The following is a 22542-nucleotide window of genomic DNA, read 5'->3' on the forward strand; positions in this document are numbered from 1 at the left end:
TCCATATTATATTGCCCTTGTTTTTTCATATTTTGAAATGTGGTTATGTCCTTTTTATCTGATCATGACTAGAACTTAAATGATGCCACTCTGGTATCAGGGGAAAAACATTTAGATACTAAAAAAATGAAAGTATGAAAAGCAGGAACCGAAAAAAACAACCTTTTGATTCATGATTCATTTTTTCCATTTTTCCCTATTTTTTTTTTTTGTTTCAAATTTTTAGTTTGCCCAATGTTTGTCCCATTTTTTTTTTTAAATGTGTTTGTGCCAATTCTTTGTTTCCCCAATTTCCCCCTCCCCTTTTGCTATTTTTTATTACTAATATTTTTCCTACATCCTCCAATTTATTTGAATTTTATTGCCTAATTTTTTTGCCAATTAAAAACAAAAATCACAATTTTTCCTCTTCAATTTATCAATGTTTTACTTTTTTTTTTCTCCTTATTCTTGCCCCCATTTTTGTTGTATTTCTAGTTAGTTCCTAACCCTAATTTATTCCCAATTTTATTTGCAATTTTGTTCCTTATTGTTGCCCCAATTTTCCCCCAACACTGCAAAAAGTAAATATCAAGCATTGGCTTAAATGACTTGAATTGAGGAAATGTATCTTGTTTTTGTCGGTTTTCACTCATTTAGACACTTTTCCTGATCGGACCAAGTTTACTTTGCTTGTTTGAGGACATTTCAGACCAGTTCTAGGGTAAATCTCGCTTGAAATAAGAAAGTAAAATTGCCAATGAGATAAGACAAATTTTCTCACCCCGTTGGCAAAGAAAATGACCTGAAATAAGGACGAAATGTATCGAAACGAGTCAGAAACATCTCAGAACAAGTGAAATAATCTAGGACAAATGCCCAAGAACTTCTTAACTAGACAAATATCCAGCAAAAAAGTGACAAAAATCCAGCAAAAAAGTGACAAAAATCCAGCAAAAAAAAGACAAAAATCCAGCAAAAAAAAGACAAAAATCCAGCAAAAATGTGACAAAAATCCAGCAAAACATGTGACAAAAATCTAGCAAAAAAGTGACAAAAATCTAGCAAAAAAGTGATAAAAATCCAGCAAAAAAGTGACAAAATTCCAGCAAAAATGTGACAAAAATCCAGCAAAAATGTGACAAAAATCCAGCAAAAATTTGACAAAAATCCAGCAAAAATATGACAAAAATCCAGCAAAAAATGTGACAAAATTCCAGCAAAAAAAGACAAAATTCCAGCAAAAAAGTGACAAAAATCCAGCAAAAAAAAAAGGACAAAAATCTAGCAAAAAAAAAGGACAAAAATCCAGCAAAAAAAGACACAATTCCAGCAAAAAAGTGACAAAATTCCAGCAAAAAAGTGACAAAAATCCAGCAAAAAAAGTGACAAAAATCCAGCAAAAAAAGTGACAAAAATCCAGCAACAAGAAAGTGACAAATGTATGTAGTCAAAACAACTAAAATTTTGATTATTTTGCTCAAATTGAGATGTTTATACTGATCTAGTTCATTTCTTTTTGCAGTGAAATTATTGCCAATTTTTTCACACATTTCTTGACATTGGAGATGAACCCGACATTGTAAATTTGCAGATCTTCCAAACACTATTGTTCTGCTTTCTAGTCCTACACGGCTAGTATTTCAGCATCGGTATCGAAAACAGTATCGTTCAGGTATCAGTATCGAAAACCAAGTATCATTAAAGTACTGGTATGGAAAAATAAATGAATGTTACCCTGCCCTAATCGTGACACATCATTTCTATGAGGCAGCGTCCATTATGCCACTGTGTGTCCACAAAATCTGCCCGTCTATTAGCTTTCTCACCATCCTTGGTATAAATTCCACACTACGGGTCACTACACTCTCCTGACGTCATCTGAAACTCGTCAATTGTTCATTTTGGTTTTGCATAAGTCTTGCAGAAGCTAAAAATAGCCCAGTAGAGAAGTGAGTGTGACTAACTGCTGCCACAGTTTGCCGTTTGCCAACTGCCTCCTAAAATGTCAACAAAAGCCGTCCACACAGGGAAGTCCAAACATGAGTGTTTACCATCTGCTTTTTCAGTTCACAATCACATGATGAAGGATGTGGGCGATTCGTGCACGAAACTACAGGCTCAGTGTTGCAGCGTTTGTGTGAAATCAATTATCTAACTGTCCTATTGATTGTGGCGGGGCCGGTTTTTTTGCAAGTAAAATATGTTCTGTTTTTTTTTTTATCGTACTAGGCAGTTTATCTTTGGTTAGTGCTTGTGCTTCACAGCTAGAAGGTCCGGGTTCGATTCCCACCAAGAACGGAGTCTTTCTGTGTATAGTTTGCATGTTCTCCCTGTGTCTGCGTAGGTTTCCTCCGGTTTCCCCTACCACTAAAAACATGTACAATAGGCCAGGATATATGAGGGTGTGTTTGAGAGTGTGCAAGGCTACAATCCGGTGTGGCTTGTTCATTAACCTCTTAACTCCCACCTGAACATGTTTTCTCCTGTTCTCCAAATTCTTCAAATCTAAAAGCTTCTTCAAAACAGCGACAAAAAAAACGAGAAGAAAATGAGGATGAAAACGCAACAAAAAAGCGCTAAAAAGTGACCAATAAAAGCGACAAAAATTACAAAAACTCAACAAAAAGTTGACAAAAGAACAACAAAAAAGTGATCCAGCAAAAAAAGTGACAAAAATCCAGCAAAAAAGTGACAAAAATCCAGCAAAAAAGTGACAAAAATCTAGCAAAAAAGTGACAAAAATCCAGCAAAAAAGTGACAAAAATCCAGCAAAAAAGTGACAAAAATCCAGCAAAAAAGTGATAAAAATCTAGGAAAAAAGTGACAAAAATCCAGCAAATAAGTGACAAAAATCTAGCAAAAAAGTGACAAAAATCCAGCAAAAAAGTGACAAAAATCCAGCAAAAAAAGTGACAAAAATCCAGCAAAAAAGTGACAAAAATCCAGCAAAAAAGTGACAAAAATCTAGCAAAAAAGTGACAAAAATCCAGCAAAAAAAGTGACAAATCTAGCAAAAAAGTGACAAAAATCCAGCAAAAAAGTGACAAAAATCTAGCAAAAAAGTGACAAAAATCCAGCAAAAAAGTGATAAAAATCCACAGCAAAAAAGTGATAAAAATCTAGCAAAAAATGTGACAAAACGGCAACAAAAAAGTGACAAATGTATCAAAAAAATAATGAAAAAGTGACAAAAACACAAAAGTAAAAAGTGACGACAATGGCAAAGAGGAGAGAATGCATTTGGTTTTGGCGGGTGGTAAGAGGTTAACTTGCACTGTCCCTACCAAATAAATTAATAAATAATAATAAAAATAATAATAAAGCACAAAATGTATTAATACCATCATTTAATATAATTTTTTCCTCGACTTATTATTTTCAAACTCCTGCTGCCAGTGTTTGTTTTGCTCTGAGAAGTTGATTTGCCGCCTCATTTGTTTTGTTGATCTGCGTTTGTCACCGTGAGTTTCACTTCCTACATTCTTGTCACGGTCGGTCTATTGTTCCCTTAAACATGCGGCTCGGTGACCTCATCGCTTTGGCCACATTAATACACTGCCTGACCAAAAAGAAACACACACACACGCTATAATGTTTTATAAGTATAATTATACTGTTGAATCCAGGTGTCGGGCGGCGTATATTGACTGTGGTTTTGAAATAAGGGGGAAAAAGGGACTGGATTTTAATTTGAGATGTTGGGTTTTTCGCTCCTTGTTGCTAAGACAAATAAAGAGTCATGAACGTGGGGGACTTTGAAGAGTTAAAGTGGGATGTTTTCATTTAGAGGCTCGTGTGATGAAGTGTCTGCCACGGCGGCACATTTGTGTCGCACGTGAGCTTTTATTAGCTGTGAAAGGAGATGAGCTTCTGTGGAACATGTGCTGCTGCCTCTGTCTCTTTGGTCCACATATACGCTTGTTGTGTCCTCGGGCAACACACTTCACCCTCCTTAAATGCCTCCAGTGTCCGCTTGGTGCAGGTCTATTATTTGTTGGTGCATTGCTTGGTTAGTGATACCTTTTTGATAGCCATGATACATTATTCAAAACCTGTACTTTTATTATTATTGTGATTTTTTATGATTAATCGATTAATCGCGTGGCTGTGAATGGTGTATGAACATTTTATTTTTCAATTTTTTAATCACATATAGCTAAAGTGGCGCCGCCAACTTTAGCTAAACATTTAACCAAGAGCCTCCAACAAACATTCACTTAAAGGGAACGTTTGTTGGAGGCGCTAATTCTGCTTCTGATTGGACGAGACACAGACGGATATTCATGAAATTTACAATGTACAAAACACTGCAGACCCTAACTATAAAAACAAAGTAGGTTTTCATCAAAAATACTACATTTTCGTGTAGCTTTTGCTCTATTTGAGTCTGTGTGAACCAGAAAACGATTAATCGATCACTAAAATAGTTGTCGACTCTTTCAATAATCGATTAGTCGTCGATTAATTGATTAGTCGTTTCAGCCCCAGCACAATCAAATAGATATTACAACATATCTTGGTAAGAACTGCACATAAACTAAATACATCCCATCTCTCTCTCTCTCTGGATCTCTACAAGTAGCTATGTTCTGAAATATATGTCTTTCATTATCTTTTATCACTGTATATTTCAGTTGGTCAATAGGCCTGTCACGATAACAACATTTTAAGTTTGATGAATCGAGACAGGATAATATCGCGATTGATGGCACCGAAACTAACTTAATAAAAGGGTTCATCTGAGTATTCTCTTGTTGTAAAAGTCCTGATTAAAGGGTATTATGCAAAATTGACTTGTTATTATGTCACTCCCTCATTAAAAACATGCCTGAAGTGTTGCCTTGGCACATTCACGTATTTCTGAGTAATCTGTAAAAACTCTGATGGCGGCCATTTTAGGGATAGGTTTGCCTGAGTCCTCCTAGGAACGCCCCCACCTCCTGGAGACGCCTCCGAGCTTTCGTCACCAGCCGAGTAACCAACCACTGCTCCTCAGCAGAACCCCCTCCCCACTGATGCCACAGACAGCGTGTGGAGGGGGCGTGTCGGAAAGGCTCAGAGGTTCTTAAAGAGACAGAGGCCTATTTCAAGACATTCACTACAGCCATTTTGAGAGAGACATTTTATACAAGGCAGTTATTCTAATTTACTGCATTTACAGACCAACAGAAGGTTTGCCATCATTGTAGTGTGATATAGACTGGTGCTATGTGACTGAAAAAAGCATAATACCCCCTCTTTAACATATCTTTAAAGCAGTACTAAGTAACTTGTTTACCTTAATAAATCCTTTCGTAGTTCCTGTGGGGGTAATACAAGTGTTAAAGGGATGATTGGAGGGTCTTTTTTCTCCCCCTGGTGTCTCTGCCCAGAAAACCACAATCGCAACTTCGCTGCCTCCGGGTCGCAGGCCCCAATACACACTAGTGTAATCACGAAGAAGAAGCTAACAGGCTAACGGGCAAAGCTAACTGCGGGCTAGCACCACTTAAACAGTATTTACAGCCAAGTTTGAGTGAAAATGTTCTCCATTGTGTACTTTGATGTACAATATCCCTCTGTCCCTTTGTCTTTTCTGTCAGCGTAGTATTTACTCTCACGGACAATTAATAAGTAAAGAAACGTAACATGCTACGACAACCGCAGTGGCGCTTATGGCCTCTGGGGGCATGAGTTACTTTGCTTTAAGGACACACCAGTTGCACTTCCAAACCATGTCAAAAATTGGAATTAGATTTGTTTGTTTTTTCTTTCAAAATTGTGCATCCTTTGTCCAGCCCGTGAGAGTTCATAATATAAATGTGTGACTGTGTTTACTGTTCTCCAGGGGACACCATCTCCACTGTGAACGAGTCCGCGGTGGAGGGGTTTCGGCACAAGGACATCGTGCAGCTCATCAAAGCCTGCGGAAACAGCCTCAGGTAATCAGAAGTTCACTGGTACATTTGACGACTCCATAAACCACGGGAGGGCGTTTGATGACCTGACCGGGCCCTGAAACAAACGCTCGTCCTGGGAGATTCTTTTCTCTGACCATCGGAAACAGTTTGTTGTGTTAACCTCTTAACTCCCACCTGAACCGAGCACATTTTCTCCAGCTTCACCCCAATCCAAAAGCTTCTGGAAAAAAGGTGTGAAAATAGCAACAAAACTGAGATGAAAACAAGGATGAAAATGTGAAGAAAGTGAGAAAAAATTGTCGAAAAATTTAGATTTTTTTTTCAAAAAATTGACGAAAAATTGACGAAAAATTGAGAAAAAAATTGACAAAAATTTAGAAAAAATGACACAAATTTGACCAAAAAGTGATAAGAATTTGACAAAAAAATGCGAATAACTTGACGAAAAAGTGACAAAAAAGTGACAAAAAAATTGACCCAAAAAATCGAAAATGACAAAATTTGACAAAGTGAGAAAAATTTGACGAAAAATTTAGAAAAAATTTACGAAAAATTTAGAAAAAAATTGGCAAAAATTGACAAAAAAAGACAAAAAAATTGACATGAAAAAACGAAAAATGTGCGAAAAAAGTCACAAAAATTGGACAAAAATAAGATGACTGCCCGAAAAATGTACCAAAAAATGACAAAATTTGACACAAAAGTGAGAAAAATGTGACGGAAAATTGAAAAAAAAATTGACAGAAACTGGACAAAAAAGTGATAAGAATTTGACAAAGAAATGTGACGGAAAAGTGACAAAAAAGTCACGAAAATTTGACAAAAATGAGACGACTGCCCAACAAATAAAGTGATGAAAAAAAATCTGATGATGTGAGGAAAAAGATCAATTTAGTTTTGTAGATCTTAACTTTCAAATGAGGCGTTACACTGGCCTACAGGATTTGGGTAAAGCTGAACTGGAGAAAATGCTCTCGGTTCAGGCGGGAGTTAAGAGGTTAAAGGAATAGGCCACCGTTTTTATATACTAAGATATGTTCTTACCTCACTTTAGTCGAGTTAATATATCCCCGTCTGGTCTTTGTCCGTGCGCTCTGTCACGCAAACGGAGCACATACGCAGCCTCTCCCATAATGTGACATAGCTCCGAAAAAGCTCACGATAGAAGCTACCAAGCTCTTCCACGTGTTCCCTATTTAAATAAAGTTACGTGAAGTGTTTTCATGCGAAGTATATTTACACAGAAATGTAACGTGTCGATTTTATAAGCAAATAAAAAGGGGGACTATATTGTGAGGCGTAATGATACGAGGAGTAAAACGTCCGCGCAGTAACTCCTAAAGGTTATTGACGGAAGTGAGCGGGGGAAGTCTTTAGGATTTACTACGCGGACGCTGTGCTCCTCGTATCATTACGCCTCACAATATAGTCCCCCTTTTTATTTGCTTATAAAATCGACACGTTACATTTCTGTGTAAATATACTTCGCATGAAAACACTTCACGTAACTTTATTTAAATAGGGAACACGTGGAAGAGCTTGGTAGCTTCTATCGTGAGCTTTTTCGGAGCTATGTCACATATGGGAGAGGCTGCGTATGTGCTCCGTTTGCCTGGCAGAGCGCGCGGACAAAGACCAGACGGGGATATATTAACTCGACTAAAGTGAGGTAAGAACATATCTTAGTATATAAAAACGGTGGCCTATTCCTTTAATATCGTTGACTGAGTTTGGGTCTTTGGGTTTTGCTCTTTACTCTGATGTAAGTGTGTCTTTCACTAATAGAGTTCATGAGACCGACGTTATCAGAAATAATCCACACCAGTGTTTTGTGGCATCATTTTAGATTTGCTGACTAAAAATAGTTTGAAAGATCCCCATTTTATTTATTTAAGTTCTGCTAAAGGAAACAGGTCTGGGCTCTGTTTGTGTGGGAGAACAAACATGAAGCAAAGTGGATTAAATATGTTTAAATACAAAAATATAAATGCAACAATGACTGACTTCATTATAAGATAAGATAAGATGGCCTTTACTTGTTACATTCAGCTCTAAGAAACACTCAGGGTGCAAAAAGGCAGAAAATGTGAGAAAAATAAACAAAAAACAATTAAATACTTAAATGGTGGTATCTTAAGTATAAACAGTAAATAATTAAGTAAACAGACTATAGCAAAAAAATGTTATAGTCAGTGTCAGCAGTGCAGGTTTACATCATAGTGCCAGTGGTGGATAAAGTGACGCAGATAAGTGATGTGTAAACAGGGATTACTGCATGTGTTCTGCAAAGGGGTTATTGCACATGTTACTTTACAGTCATGTTGTTCAGTCTGACAGCAGTGGGGATGAGGGACCTGAGGGTGTCTCAGTCTTCCACTGAAAGAGCTGCTCAGCTCCTCTGCAGTGGGTGGGAGGTGTTGTCCGTGATGGAGGTGAGCTTGGCTAATACCCTCCTATACCTACCCTCACCTCCTCCACAGAGTCCAGGGGGCAGCCCAGGACGGAGCTGGCCCTCCTGACCGGCTTGTTCAGTCTGTTCTTGTCCCGCTCTGTGAGGCTCGGGGCCCAGCACACGGCAGCGTAGTGGAGAGCAGAGGCCACCACAGAGTCATAAAAAGTCCTGAGCAGAGGCCTGAAAATAATGGACGTCTTCTGCTCACTCCTCCCCGTTGACCATAATGACCACGGTCGAGGGGGAATTCATGGAGGATTTACAGACTCCGCCTCCCCAGCTCTGACGAAGCATGTTCCTAAAAAGGGCATAAGGGCGGATCTTCACCGTAGACTCCGCCTTTGTGTGTAGCTCGCGCTGCTCCAATGCTAACAGTCCGACCCTCATTAAGTACGAGGCTTCAAAAATTCTTCTTACGAAAACCAGCCTGGTTTCTTAAATTGTGACTAACCCAGCGTTATCTCTGGAGGAATTGGCTTGTTGCACGGTATGGCTATGCTAGTTCCTCTGACCTGAAGTTGTGAGTGCCAGTACTTCCTGTCTGTTGTTTTCATGGAATAATAATCACATTTTCTAAAGATTATGTTGTGGGAAGTGAGTTCCCGGTAGATGATCATTTACTGTGTGTAACGAGTTCAGAGGAGACACCTGTGATCATAAAGGATTGATAGTTTGTCTTGAAGCTAAAGGCTAACATGCTATCAAAAAAATGGAATAAAAAGCACTGTTTCAAATTGTATAATGCATGAAATTAATGTTAGACGTCTCCTCTACGGAAATATTTACACTGTACAGCAACTCTTTAACCTGCAGGAAGTGATCATCTACCAGGAACTCACTGTCCACCACAGAATCTTTAGGAAATACGATGATTCGAACGCGTCTAAGCAAATCTTAATGGAAGTTAATACGAACAGGAAGTACTGGCGCCCACAACTTCAGCTCAGAGGAACTAGCGTAGCCATATTGTGCAACAAGCCAATATCTAGCCGAGTCTAATGTTGAAAACATTGAAACCAGGCGTTAAAGTTGTTTTTAAGGCGTCTAAACTCCAATGCTTTTCAATGGGGGCCTAGTGGCGATATGGAGGTACTACAGCAATGGCCCCCAGTGTCGTGGTCATAAAGCTGAGCAGCCAGCGCCCATTGGACCTCAGTCTCCTCAGAAGGTGGAGGCGACTTTGGCCCTGCTTGTACAGGGCGTTGGTGTTGTGGGACCAGTCCAGTTTATTGTTGAGGTGAACACCCGGGTGTTCTTGAAACTGTCCACCTCCTCAATGTCCTCCCCCTGGATGTTCAGAGGTGTGTGTGGTTTTAACGCTTATCCACAGCTTCAATAACAAATGAAGGCTTTCCACTCGGGCCCCTTTTCATACAAAAACCCTCCATTTTATTTGTCTAAAATCCGGACAATCCACAGAAATGACCGATAATTGATACTGACCACAGATTATTTGATAACGATTCGATCAGCTACCGCCCGAGTACAGGGGCGGACTGGCCATGTGTCCATTCTGGAAGAGCACAGAAGGGCCACCGGTCCCGCCTCAACCGAGCTTTACCCAAATCTAAAAAGAAAAGCATCAGAATAGCGAGAAAAAGAGGATGAAAAGTCAACAAAAACGTGAGAAAAACACACAAAAAAGGAATAAAAAAAGATTAAAAAAACAACAAAAATATGACAAATGTGGCGACGTGACGAAAAGTTTCCGTCACTTTTGTAGGTCTTAGCTTTCAAATGAGGCGTTGCATTGTCGCTCTCCAGTCGAGAAGCTTTTAGATTTGGGTAAAGCCCAGTATAAAAAAAAAAAACATGAATCTAAAGGGAATTCCGTGGAGTATGGTGCACCACAAGGATCAATTTTTGGACCATTATTATTTATTATTTATATGAATGATTTTGCTTCTATTTTTACGACCGCCTTTCCCGCTCTTTTTGCTGATGATGCCGATCAGAAAAATAATAATAAAAAGCCGAACTGGGGAAAATGCACTCGTTAATGTTAAGGCGGGGGGTAAGAGGTTAAAATATGTATTTGTGGAAGTTTCACAATTACGCTAATTTGGGCCAGGCTGGTCAGAGTCCAGGGCTGTTTTTCAGTCCCAGTCCGGCCCTGCAATTGGACCATGACACATTTTTGTAATTTTTTTAGTCATTTTTTCGTCTAATTTTTGTCATTTTTTGGTCAAATTTTTTATCAAATTTTTGTCACATTTTTTGTAATTTTTTCATCTAATTTTTGTCCATTTTTCTCCCAATTTTTGTCACTTTTTGACATTTTTTTGTCATTTTTGTGACATTTTTGCCACTTTTTCATCAATTTTTCGTCACTTTTTTGTCACATTTCCATCATTGTTTTCGTCTCAGTTTTGTCGCTATTTTCACAGCTTTTTTCCAGAAGATTTTGGATTGGGGTAAAGCCAAACTGGGGAAAATGTGCTCGGTTCAGGCGGGAGTTAAGGAGTTAAAAGAAAAGCATCCAAAAACAAAAATGTGCTGGAAAAGCAACAAAATGTGACGGAAAAGTGACGACAAAGCAATGAAAAAAGCGATGAAAAAACAACAATAACATGAAAAAAATGCAGCGACAACGTGACAAAAAGTTCCCGTCACTTTTCTAGATTTTCGCTTTCAAATGAGGCGTTACAGTGTTGCTCTCCAGTCAAGAAGCCTTTAGATTTGGGTAAAGCCGAACTGGAGAAAATGCTCTCGGTTAAGGCGGGGGGTCAGAGGTTAACATGTGTATTTGTGGAAGTGTCACAGTTGCGCTACTTTGGGCCAGGCTGACCAGAGTCCAGGGCTGTTTTTCAGTCCCAGTCCCGCCCCTGCCCGAGTACGAACATTTAAAACCGTCACAAATGCTCAAAGTCCGTCATTACTTTGAGCAAAGCAACAATTTCCACTCACTTTATTATGTTGCCATAGTCGCTGCAACTTCCCCATTTGTTTAGTATTTGGCATCTAATTGAAACCGCGCTCTTTCTTCTCCCTCCTGCCGCACTTGTAAAACATAAAAAGGCAAATTAGCGAGCCCCGTCTGAGCGTTTGAAGAAGGCTGTAAAATAAACAAGGGTCGACCACTACACGGGCGACGGCAGCTGTTTACGGACCGTCTGCATCCACTTTTATGCTCGTGGTGTGAAGTATTAAACACACAAACAACATGTGATTCCCAGACCTTCCAGGATATGAATGGAAACTCTATATTTTCTCCCGTAAACTGTGACGTGTGGATTCAGACCGAGCCAGTGCGTATGAAAAGAGCCTTTGAATCGGTCGCGTGAGATTCCTGCCGCGTCTTGTGTCAAGTTGCAAGTTTTTCCTTCAAAGTGCTTCCTCTTTGCAAAGTTTATTTATCTGAACGATTTTTTTTCCCCTCTTCTGTTTTTAAAGACTGGAGACGGTTTACAGCGACTCGATCCGGAAAGCAGAACTGGAGGCACGACTGCAGTATCTAAAGGTGGGTTTCTCAAGTTATCCAGAAAATGATATCCTATTGATCAGTTTCATTTTCATTTATTTATTTTTTATAACAAAACATAACAAGTATAGGCACATAGTACTAGGGTTGAACGATTTTGACAAAAATCAATATTGCGATTTTTTTCAATCAATATTGCGATTTCGATTTCGCGAATAACTTTTTGTTGCAATTCAATTAAATATTTACTACTGATATAAAGTATTACTCACTCTTAAGTCCTTTATAATCACATGAAGATAATTCCAAATAGTCCACATAGTCATTTAGCCACATCATTTCCAATAAGCTTATATTGATTTTTTTTTTTTTTGTAAATAGCCTTAACAATTTCTTGCTATTTGCTCTTGTGTTTTAGTCAGTGGTTGTGAGATAAGTTCTTATCTTTATTCAAAACATTCCCAAACATAAGCCTTGAAAAGTGAGTCACAAAGGACTCTGAACATCAGCTCAGGCTCAGCTTCATCTGTGGAGCCGAGACGTGTGAATCCGGAGGAAAGTTTCTGTGATCAGAGCATGAGACCGTGTAGCGCTGCAGCTAACGCAATGCTAACGGAGGAAACAGCAATAGTCCTGAGCGGTGGCTGCTTTATACACGCTGATATTTTCACATCCACGATCTACGCACACCTTAAGTAGACGGAGAAGTAAACAAAAGCCCGCGGTGGAGCCCGGAGCCGGACGTCTGTGGCGTCTCTCGCTACTACACTCACTTCTATGGGCAGCGCCGTCAGCTGCATGGGCCAAAATCGTGTGTCTGTGCGATTTCGAAATCGCGTTGTGTAATATCGCGATAAAATCGCAAATGCGATTAATCGTTCAACCCTACATAGTACATATAACAATCACATATACATAACAATCACACAGTCTCATGTCTTGCTCTGTCCATCCTCGCCTATAGTAGAGCCATGATCCCCAGTTCTTTTGGTAAATTATTCCAATCAAATGGAGCTTCATAGCGAATGGCTTTCTTTCCTGTCTCCTTTTTTGCATATGGCTCTTGATAAAACGTATGGTCCAAGTTTCAAAGAGCATATAATGACCTACAAGGAACCAGATGACCTTATTACTTTTACTAATATGGTTTAGCGAAAGAACAAAATGGATGCTTTGAACCATAGAAATTTCAGAAATGCCTTTTTCTTTCTGAGCCTGGACTTAGAAATGCGCCGTCGAATCCTGGAGCCGGTTTTAAATTGAATAGGGAATACAAGGCTGGCATTATGCTAACTTATGGGGAGGTGTGTTCTGTCCTTTTCATGGTAATTCTATCATTTCTACAGTCTCCTTATCATTAACATGTTATAAGATGATGATGTGGCCATTGGATATCTGACCCCACGAAAAGGCCAAAACTTTACCGCTCAGAGGACGCTTTTATACGTTAACTTGTATCTAAAGTAAAATCTCCAAAGGTCTGTACATTCATTAATGATTTCTAACGAGGCTTTGACCTCACTTAAATCTGGTCGATGGGTTGACAACAGCTGAGAACATCTGGATCGTTCATAATTTGTTCATAATTGTTTGATGGCTAATGCTAACGGCTATAGGGAAAATGCATTGAGCAGGCTAACGGAGGCTAACTGTCCACAATCTTTAGGATTAAACGCTGCTTCTCCTTTTAATTTCTATTCTTTGAACATTATTATGTTTGTTAAATGATGCCAAAGACTAAACTCTAAAGGATGAGCTGTCACTGCCGCTTTATTCGCTGTCCACCTCTTAATTTTCCCCCTGGGAAAGTTAGTTAACTCTATTCCACACCCATATACACTGTTTATCAGCTAAAAAAAGTGGATTTGGTGTTTAGTTGTTCTTTAACTCCCACCTGAACCGAGCGCATTTTCTCCAGTTTGGCTTTACCCCAGTCCAAAAGCTTCTAGAAAAAAGCTGTGAAAAAGCAACAAAATTGAGACAAAAACAATGACGGAAATGTGACAAAAAAGTGAGAAAACATTGACAAAAAAGTGACGAAAAATGGATGAAAAAGTGGCAAAACAGTGACAAAAATGCCACAAGAAATTGACAAAAAATGGACAAAAAAAATACAAAAATGTGACAAAAATGTGACAAACATTTGATAAAAAATGTGACAAAAAATGGACAAAAAAAATACAAAAATGTGACAAAAATTTGACGAAAATTTGACAAAAAATGACAATAATGTGACAAAAAATGACCAAAAAATATACAAAAATGTGATTAAAAATTGACCAAAAAATTACACAAATTTGACCAAAAAATGAAGAAGAAAAAAATGACAAAAACGTGAGAAAAAATGACAAAAAAGTTAAAATGAGTTGAATACCCAACAAAAAAATGATGGAAAAAAATCTGACGTGAGGAAAAAGATCATCTCGGTTCAGGCGGGAGTTAAGAGGTTAGAAAGTGCAAAGCAAATGAACTAGATCGGGGGTTGCCAGGTTTGTGGTATTTTCTCAGAATTTGCTTGCTTTTTGAGCATTAAGAAGGTACTTTCCATGTGATATACGCCTTTATATATTTCAGTTCTAATTTTAGCGCTCGATCTGTCTATCCATCTTTTCTCTTTCTTCAAATTCTCACTTCCCGATCTTTATCCTCTGAAACGTTATTTTTTTATTGGATTTAGTTTCATCCCGCTGTCCAAAGATGGCGTCTGAAATTGCCATGACAGCAGTTGCCATGTCGACTCTCGTAATCTTTGCCCTGATGATTGAGCCGTATTTAGGCCACAGTCTGTTCTCTCGTCCTCTTGTTAGCGCCACCTGTTGTCGGGTCAGCAGCCTGTCGCTCCTGCACAGGACGGGCACATTAGCCACTTTCTCGCACAGACACTGGAAACCTGGTCCCAGATTATCGCAGCTGTCGGCTCCTAATCCACAAGGGCCGGCTGATTTAGAGGGTTCAAACTTTGCACCAGCCGGGATTCGATTTAAACATTACACCACACAGGTTTTTAGCTCACGTAAAGTCCCTAAAGTTTCACACATTTATTTGTTGTTCTAGGGCTGGGCAATTATCGAAATTTTATTGAAATCGCAATCTCTTCTTTGGTTCATGTCAATAATTGTGATGGGACTTTATAATGATCAGGTTTACAGCCATTTCTTTGGAAGAAACGGAACCTAGTTTTGGTGTTAAAGCAGTACTAAGTAACTCTTCCCCCTAGAGGCCATAAGCGCAACTGCAGGTGTAGTAGCAAGTTATGATTTTTTAACTTATTAATTGTCTTGGAGAGTAAATACTACGCTGACAGGAAAGGCGAAGGGAGAGAGGGTTACTGTGCATCCAATTATACAATGGAAATATTTTTTTTCACTCAAACTTTGCTGTAAATACTGTTTAAAGTGAGGTTAGCCCGCAGTTAGCTTTGCCCGTTAGCATGTTAGCTTCTTCTTCGTGATTACATTAGTGTGTATTGGTGGCTCCGCACCGCTGGCAGTCAAGTTACAAACATGGTTTTCTGGCCAGAGACACCAGGGGGCGATGAAAGACCCTCCAATCATCCCATAAACACTTGTATCACCCCCACAGGGACTACGGAAAGGATTTATTAAGGTAAACACGTTACTTAGTGCTGCTTTAAATGATGCTGGAGGAAAGTATTTGTTTAAGATCATGTATCAGCCATCATATATTTTTCTTCTTCTTCTTTCTAAGATGTAATCAAAAATATAAATCGATCAATATGAGAAAAAAAAAAGATTTTTCTTTTTTTGCCATATCCTCCAGCCCTATATGTTATTCTTTATTTGAATTGTGAAACCGAGCCATTGAAAATGATCTAATTGTATTTATTCATTTTTTTAACTATAATTTCACTATAAACTGATGCTGCTCAAATCTGAGTAAAATCTGGGTGGTGCTAAACAGCCTAAGATCTATTGCGGATGTGCTTAAAAACATCAGACGTGCTACAAACACGTCGATCTGATATCACCAAGTCATTAAGAGTCCAGGGTCAATGTAAAGTTATTTGCCCAGGACCAAAGTTAGGGTTAGGCGGATTGGTTGGCTGTAACACTGGGCAAACAACGTTGACATTGACCCTGGACTCTTAATTACTTGGTGATGTCAGATCCACCCGACAAACACAAAATAGTAATTACTGTGTCAAAGGTTCTTCAGCCGTCACTGTCTGTTTGATGCTGATATTCGCTTAAGAATAAAAGCTATTGAACATGTTATTATACTTTGTGGAAATTATTAATGAACACTATAATAATTCCATTATTATTATTATTTCAAAAAACGTATTTTTTGACAAATATATGGATGCTTAAGAAATGTTGGTTTAAGATAAGTTTATGTATAATTCTTGTGACTCAGAGAATAGACTTTAAAACAGCTCTGCTTGTGTACAAGTCTTTTCATGGTTCCAAAGTCCATCTCTGACATGTTAGAGCCGTGTGAACCATCTCGGGCCCTGAGAACTTCAGGGAGGGGCCTCCTGGTGGTTCCCAGAGTCAGGACTAAACACGCTGAGGCTGCGCTTCAGTTTCATGCAGCTAAAATCTGGAACAGTCTTCATGAGGATGTGAGACAGGCCTCGACTCTGACCATGTTCAAATCCAGGCTGAAAACAGTTCTTTTTGCCCGAGCATGTATTTTATCTGCACTCTCGCCTTTTACTGTAATTGATTAATTTTATGTTGATGTTGAGTAGAAGGAGCGACAAAACAGAGGTTTGGTAACTTTGTGTGAAAGAGCAAGAAAAAATAGTGCTCAAGACAGAGCGAGTCAAAACAGGACTTAAAAATGCATATAACTGAAAGTATTTTAACTACACTCTTGCCTCTTACTGCAATTGATTAATTCTATGTTGATGTTTTTATTGATTGTATTTGCTTTCTCGTATTTATGCAACTGTGAAGCACTTTGAATTGCCTTGTGTATGAATTGTGCTCTACAAATAAACTTGCCTTGCCTTGTGCATAAATTTAAACAAAGCAACAAGCAAACCTTTGTAACTACTATAAGTCAACTTTTTTTTTGATGGGTAGATGTTCTGTAAATGGGGTGGGCAATAATGAGGCTTCAGCCTACACTTTTCGGTTACCTCCTTGTTTTCAATGAATTTGCTGTACATACATTTTGTTCTATGTTTTGTAACCGAATAAGCCTACATTCATTCATATACATAACAAATAGAATATTTACTACCAACTAATGCAATTTCTGATTGATATAAATCTGCCTCAATCCTGTGCGTTACAGGCCTCTTAAAGGATTCGCTATTAACCATTTTATGAGCTCTTTTAGAGTTGAGTCGCTTTTTTCTGTAAGGATGAGAGAAACCAGTGACGAGGTTAACCTCTTATATCAGTATAACTGTAAAATCATCCAAGTGGCTGATGAAACCCAGTACAGATGACAGCTTAATTTCCTTAATTGGGTTCCCAGTCTGGGTAATGGGCACAATTCTTTTTTTTATGCAAGATTAGAAGATTTGGATCATTTTTCGGTGGATTATTATTTGTCAAAAGTTTATATAATACAGTATGTTTGAATTTAAAGTGTATAAACTTTTCCATAAACCTCGATTCACAAAAGGAATAATCTGTTCACATTGTAACAGATTTTCCATTGTTTTGTTTTTTTTGCCTTGTATTGGCCACTTGATCGTCATGTGGGACGTCTTGTCTGTTTTGCTCCTCAGTCCAAGAGCATGTGGTTCATTACTGGGACGTGCGGTCACACATTTTTCACATTTTCCACATTTTTCCCAAATTGATGCATTAAACACATTCACTATTATTTCCCGATGTTTATGCTTTTGCTCTTTTGTGTCTCGGAGAAAACATCCATCAAACTGTCGCGTGGCCTTTTCATTCTCACATCTGCAGCTTAACCTTTGAGTCAGAAAGTCACCCCTTCGTTACTGTCGCTGTTTCACAATCATTCACACCATCTCGCTTTGTGTTTTTCAGCAATCTCTTCATGAGAAATGGGACGAGTATCGGTCGCTGATGGTGCAGGAGCAGCGCCTTGTACATGGTGAGTCCCCAAATATTATTAATAATAACCCTCTATACCAGGGGGCCACATGAGAAACATGAACTTTTTCTGCTCAACTTCATCCTATTGCACTAAATTATGTCTTTTGAATAGCTGGTACTGATGCTTGGCAGAACTAGAATTATCTGTAAGTGTTTAGCCACATCAAGTCTGAACTAGGCCTAAACCAAATGTAAACCAGGCCACATCCAGTTCTTCTGCAAAACTAAACCAGACAAAGGCTATTGGAGGAGTAAGATCTTCAGACCCAGTGATCCTCAAACGCGCCTCTGGCTCCTACAGCTGTGCGGACAGAGGCTGATCCGGCTCGGGTCTGTGGAGCCATTGTGACCCAGGTCCAGACTCGGTGGTCCATGAAGCTCCGCAGGGAAGAGTGCGTCGTTAGTTATTCAGCTTCAGTCAATCTTACGCTCGTTCCTACCGTCGCACAGAAAGCTCCTCTGCGCCCTTTACTCCAGAGTTGTTTTCGCCAACGAAGACGATAACGATATCTTTTCGTTGACGCCCCTTTTTCTAATGACAATACCGTAGCGATGACGAGCTAAAATGAGCTCTTTGGGGACGAGAACATGACGAGACGTTTACGCGTTTACGTCAATGAGACGAGACGAGACAAAAATGAGAGAAAGTTTTTCGTCAGATCGTTCACAGAGTTTTTGTGTGCGGAGTGAGAGAACACACGGTAAACGTGACCCGGAGCGGCGCCGTGATGCTCATGAGGCGCCCGGGCAGCGGCGCCGTGATGCTCATGATGCGCCCGGGCAGCGGCGCCTCTTTCTCTCTCTCTCTCCCCGTGGCGTGCGGTCACTGCTCGCGTACATCCTCCTCGGAGCGTCTGACATCCAGGTCACTGGGACTTTATCGTTTCTCAGGACAGCTTTCAACACCGTGGCGTATGAACACAGAAAGCACGTTGATGTAGCTACGTATGTGCAGACAGCACTGTTGGTAAAAAATAAAAATCTCGAAGCGACGACCAGAGGACGAGGAGAGCGGGCGCTTTTGGGAAAAGTCCTGTTCACAGTCGACCCCTTCTGCCAGTGCCTGTCGTGGTGTCATCTGTGTTTGTCAAAAGCCAATAGAAGCTTTTATTTATCCCAATTTCCAAGACTTATCGAAATTAATTATAACTAATGAAACAGACAAAACCTTTTTAATTTTCGTCTGACTAAAACGTGACTAAAACGATCACATTTTGAAATGACTAAAATGTGACTAAACCTAAATGCATTTTTCGTCCAAAAGACTAAGACTAAAACTAAAACTAAAAGGGCCAAAAACAACACTGCTTTACTCCAGTCATCCACAAATGCGATGGAGGCACATGGTCCTTGTGCCTCAGTTTGTGGCATCCATCACCGCCTCCTGCTTTAGTCTTGTTCTCCGCTTGACTGAGGCAGAGCCGTTTGAACCCGTTGTGACCAGGTGATGGTCAGGGCGCCGACACACAGCTGCTCAAAGCGTTGTGAATGTGGAAGCGACGCATTCGCATCTTGAAAGAAGCGCAGAAAATCGAGCCGGATTAAATTGCTTGGCCGGCCGGACCTGGCACCCGGGCGGGGGTTTGCCCAGGTCTGCTTATGCCTAATGGCGCTGCATTACACACATGCAAAATGTGCCCATATTCGTGTTATTGGAAGTGTATTTTAACAGCAACATCAACAATGCTGCCATAGATTCAGAATAGTGACTTATTTCCATTTTTCTCCTCTTCTGTTGTTGTCTACGTTTATGTCGTGAATCTTCATGTGGAAAATGTGACAAGTTACGTCTCCCCACGAGACCCAAGAAAAAAGAAGTATATATTTTTCGTAAGGAAAAGGAGTTGTAGCAGTCACTTGGAAAAGTAACTTTAAAGGAACAGGCCACCGTTTTTACATACTGAGATATGTTCTTACCTTAGCTTTGACGAGTTCTTTAGGACCTGTCTGATCTTCCCCCGTGCCTTCAGTCACGTAAACACAGCGCAGACGGCGTTAGCATTTAGCCTCTCCCTCTCTCCTCTATAGCTCCAAAACAGGTCAAGATAGAAGCTACCAAGCTCTTCCACGTTTTCCCTATTTAAATATGGTTACGTGAAGTGTTCCACTACAAAGTATAATTACACAAAATTAAACAATGTGGATTTTCTAAGCGGATAAAAGGGGGAACTATATTGTAAGGCGTAATAATACCAGGAGTAGTTCGAAATCCGCGCAGTAATCTTCACTTTACTGTGCGGATGCCAAACTACTCTTATTTAAATAGGGAAAACGTGGAAGAGCTTGGTAGCTTCTATCTTGACCTGTTTTGGAGCTATAGAGGAGAGAGGGAGAGGCTAAATGCTAGCGCCGTCTGCGCTGTGTTTACGTGACTGAAGGCACGGGTGAAGATCAGACAGGTCCTAAAGAACTCGTCAAAGCTAAGCTAAGAACATATCTCAGTATGGAAAAACGGTGGCCTATTCCTTTAATTTGATTACTGGTCTGGAAAAAGTTACGCGTTCGATTACTCGTTCTGAAAAGTAATCAGCGCTGGAGCTTGCCCTGACAAAGGCCCAATGGGGCTGAAATGTGAAGGCAATGTTTTAATGCTTTATGCTTCAATAAAGGCCTTTTACCATTCAGTTTGCACGAACCTGCCAAGCTTGTGATGTAAATAAACCTGTGACTGTTTTGCAGGTATAGTGTTGAGTGACGCTGCCATATACGAGTCCCTGGAGCTGGCGGGGATCTACGGCAGCGTGGGCACCCCCAGCCCCATCACGGCCCTGAGAGGAAACAAGGGCACGGGCAGCACCAGCAGCAGCGCCAGCCTCCTCAGCACCGCCACCGACGAAGACCCGCTGTACCAGACCTGCCTGTACCAGCCCGAAAACAAGAACACGGACTCGGAGCAGAACTCCAAACCCAAGCGGTCGCTTCAGAGGCGGCTGCGTCCCGCCAGCGAGCTCTTCACCACGGCCAAGACGCACCTCACGCGCAGCGCCAGCACGAGGAGCTACACCAGGCCGCAATCGGCGAACACGGCGAACACGGCGGACAAACAGGGCGGGTTCAACTCACTGCAGCGGAAGAACAAACCCAAAAGCTTTCGACGGCGGCTTCTCAAATTCATCCCTGGGTTGAACTTACCGTTAGAGGAGGAGGAGAGTAAACTGTAACCGGCCGCTGAGCGAGGCTGCGTTCAGGGGGTTTGGGAACATTAAGGCCTATTCATGGGTTTCAATATGTGGAGACGCAACGGATCACAACATCACTGAGGTCCAGTGTTAGTAAACATATTTTATTTTAGTTTTAGTCTTTTGACTAAAATGTAATTTAATTTTAGTGAAAAAAAACGTTTCAATTTTAGTCTAGTTTTAGTTTTAAGACTAATTTAGTCGACTTTGCTTTGATAATATTCATTATAATCATATTTAATCTTGTTCCTCTGCTTCACATGAACAAAGCTCAGAGCTGATGTTTTAGCAGTGATTGTAAATGATCTGAGGCTCTTTCAGACGGTCAATAGAAGTTTGGCTGATTTTAGTCTCTCCTTTTCATTTTTATTTAGTCTTATTTTAGTCGACTAAAATATCTGGACATTTTAGTCACAGTTTTAGTCTCATGAGAAACTTTTAATTTAGTTTTAGTCGGGAAAAAACATCACTTAAAAAAATTAAGACTAAATATTTTAGTCGACGAAATTAACATCACTGAGGTCTAAGAGATCTGAGATTTACAATGAACGTATGCCAGAATTAGTTCAACATTTAAGTCTTGTTTTAAATACTGTAAATGTGGTACAATCTCTAATGTCACGATAAACCAACATTTAGGAAATTCATCTTCAATTTTTTGTAGATTTAATTTTTTTTTGCCAGCACACACTACAATAAAAACTAGTGGTAATTTAAAAACGTGCAGACGTTCAGCTTTAGTCATGACCTTCCTGTTTATTCATATTTAGTTGCATCGTTGCCTTGTTTTGAACCTTGTTTTTTAGAAAGGAAGGACTTTATTCGTAGAGTCTTTCACAGACGTGGTCACAAAGCGCTTTACGTCATTTTAAGTCGTATTTTGACTAAAAGAAAACGTTTATTTTGTTTAATCTCTTAACCCCCACCTGAACCGAGCACATTTTCTCCAGTTCGGCTTTACCCAAATCTAAAAGCTTCTTGAAAAAAAGTGTAAAAATAGAGACAAAAACGAAAAAACTGACAACGAAAAAAAGGCAAAATAAGGTCAAAAACAGGCCAGAAAAGCAACAATAACACAATGGAAAAGCGATTCAAAAATAACAAAGGAGTGATGAAAAAGCCACAAAAGAGCCACAATAACACTACTAAAAAATGACCAAAATGTGATGGAAAAAGGGACAAGAAACCAATGAAAATAAGTGATGTTAAAGCAACAATAAACTATAAAAACATGGCGTTACTCTGGCCCTAAACTTTCTTTAATTATTCCAAAACTACTTTAACAAACGCTGAATTATGAATAAAGTTTTCTACTAAATAAAGACACGGAGAGGAGCAAAGTGGTTTACCGGCCCATAAATACATAAATAACGGAGAATGCTAACCTGATGCTACATGTTAGCATCGGGCTAATGCTAACGGTTAGCTAGCGCTAGCTACAACTGCCGTTTTTTTTGGAATCGATACGATACCGATACTTTTGGGGTCATTTTTATTGATACCGACACCGATACTGGTCATTTCATATGGGTGAATGTATCTCAATCAATATACATTTCTA

At 39.6% G+C, this 22542-nt stretch overlaps 1 protein-coding gene across 1 annotated transcript in view; it reads left to right on the forward strand.

The window, feature by feature from the left end:
* Positions 1-21061, forward strand: part of tamalin (trafficking regulator and scaffold protein tamalin) — a 36800-nt gene extending 15739 nt beyond the window's left edge. The window contains exons 5-8 of the mRNA XM_079558832.1: positions 5810-5903; positions 11728-11794; positions 17734-17800; positions 20482-21061. Coding sequence (XP_079414958.1) covers positions 5810-5903; positions 11728-11794; positions 17734-17800; positions 20482-20963 — 710 coding nt within the window. The 3' untranslated portion in view covers positions 20964-21061. The remainder of the gene's footprint in view (positions 1-5809; positions 5904-11727; positions 11795-17733; positions 17801-20481) is intronic.
* The last annotated feature ends 1481 nt before the right edge of the window (positions 21062-22542 follow it).

The sequence above is a fragment of the Gobius niger genome, assembly GCF_951799975.1.
Source record: "Gobius niger genome assembly, chromosome: 6".
In the NCBI taxonomy this organism is placed as follows: Eukaryota; Metazoa; Chordata; class Actinopteri; order Gobiiformes; family Gobiidae; genus Gobius; species Gobius niger.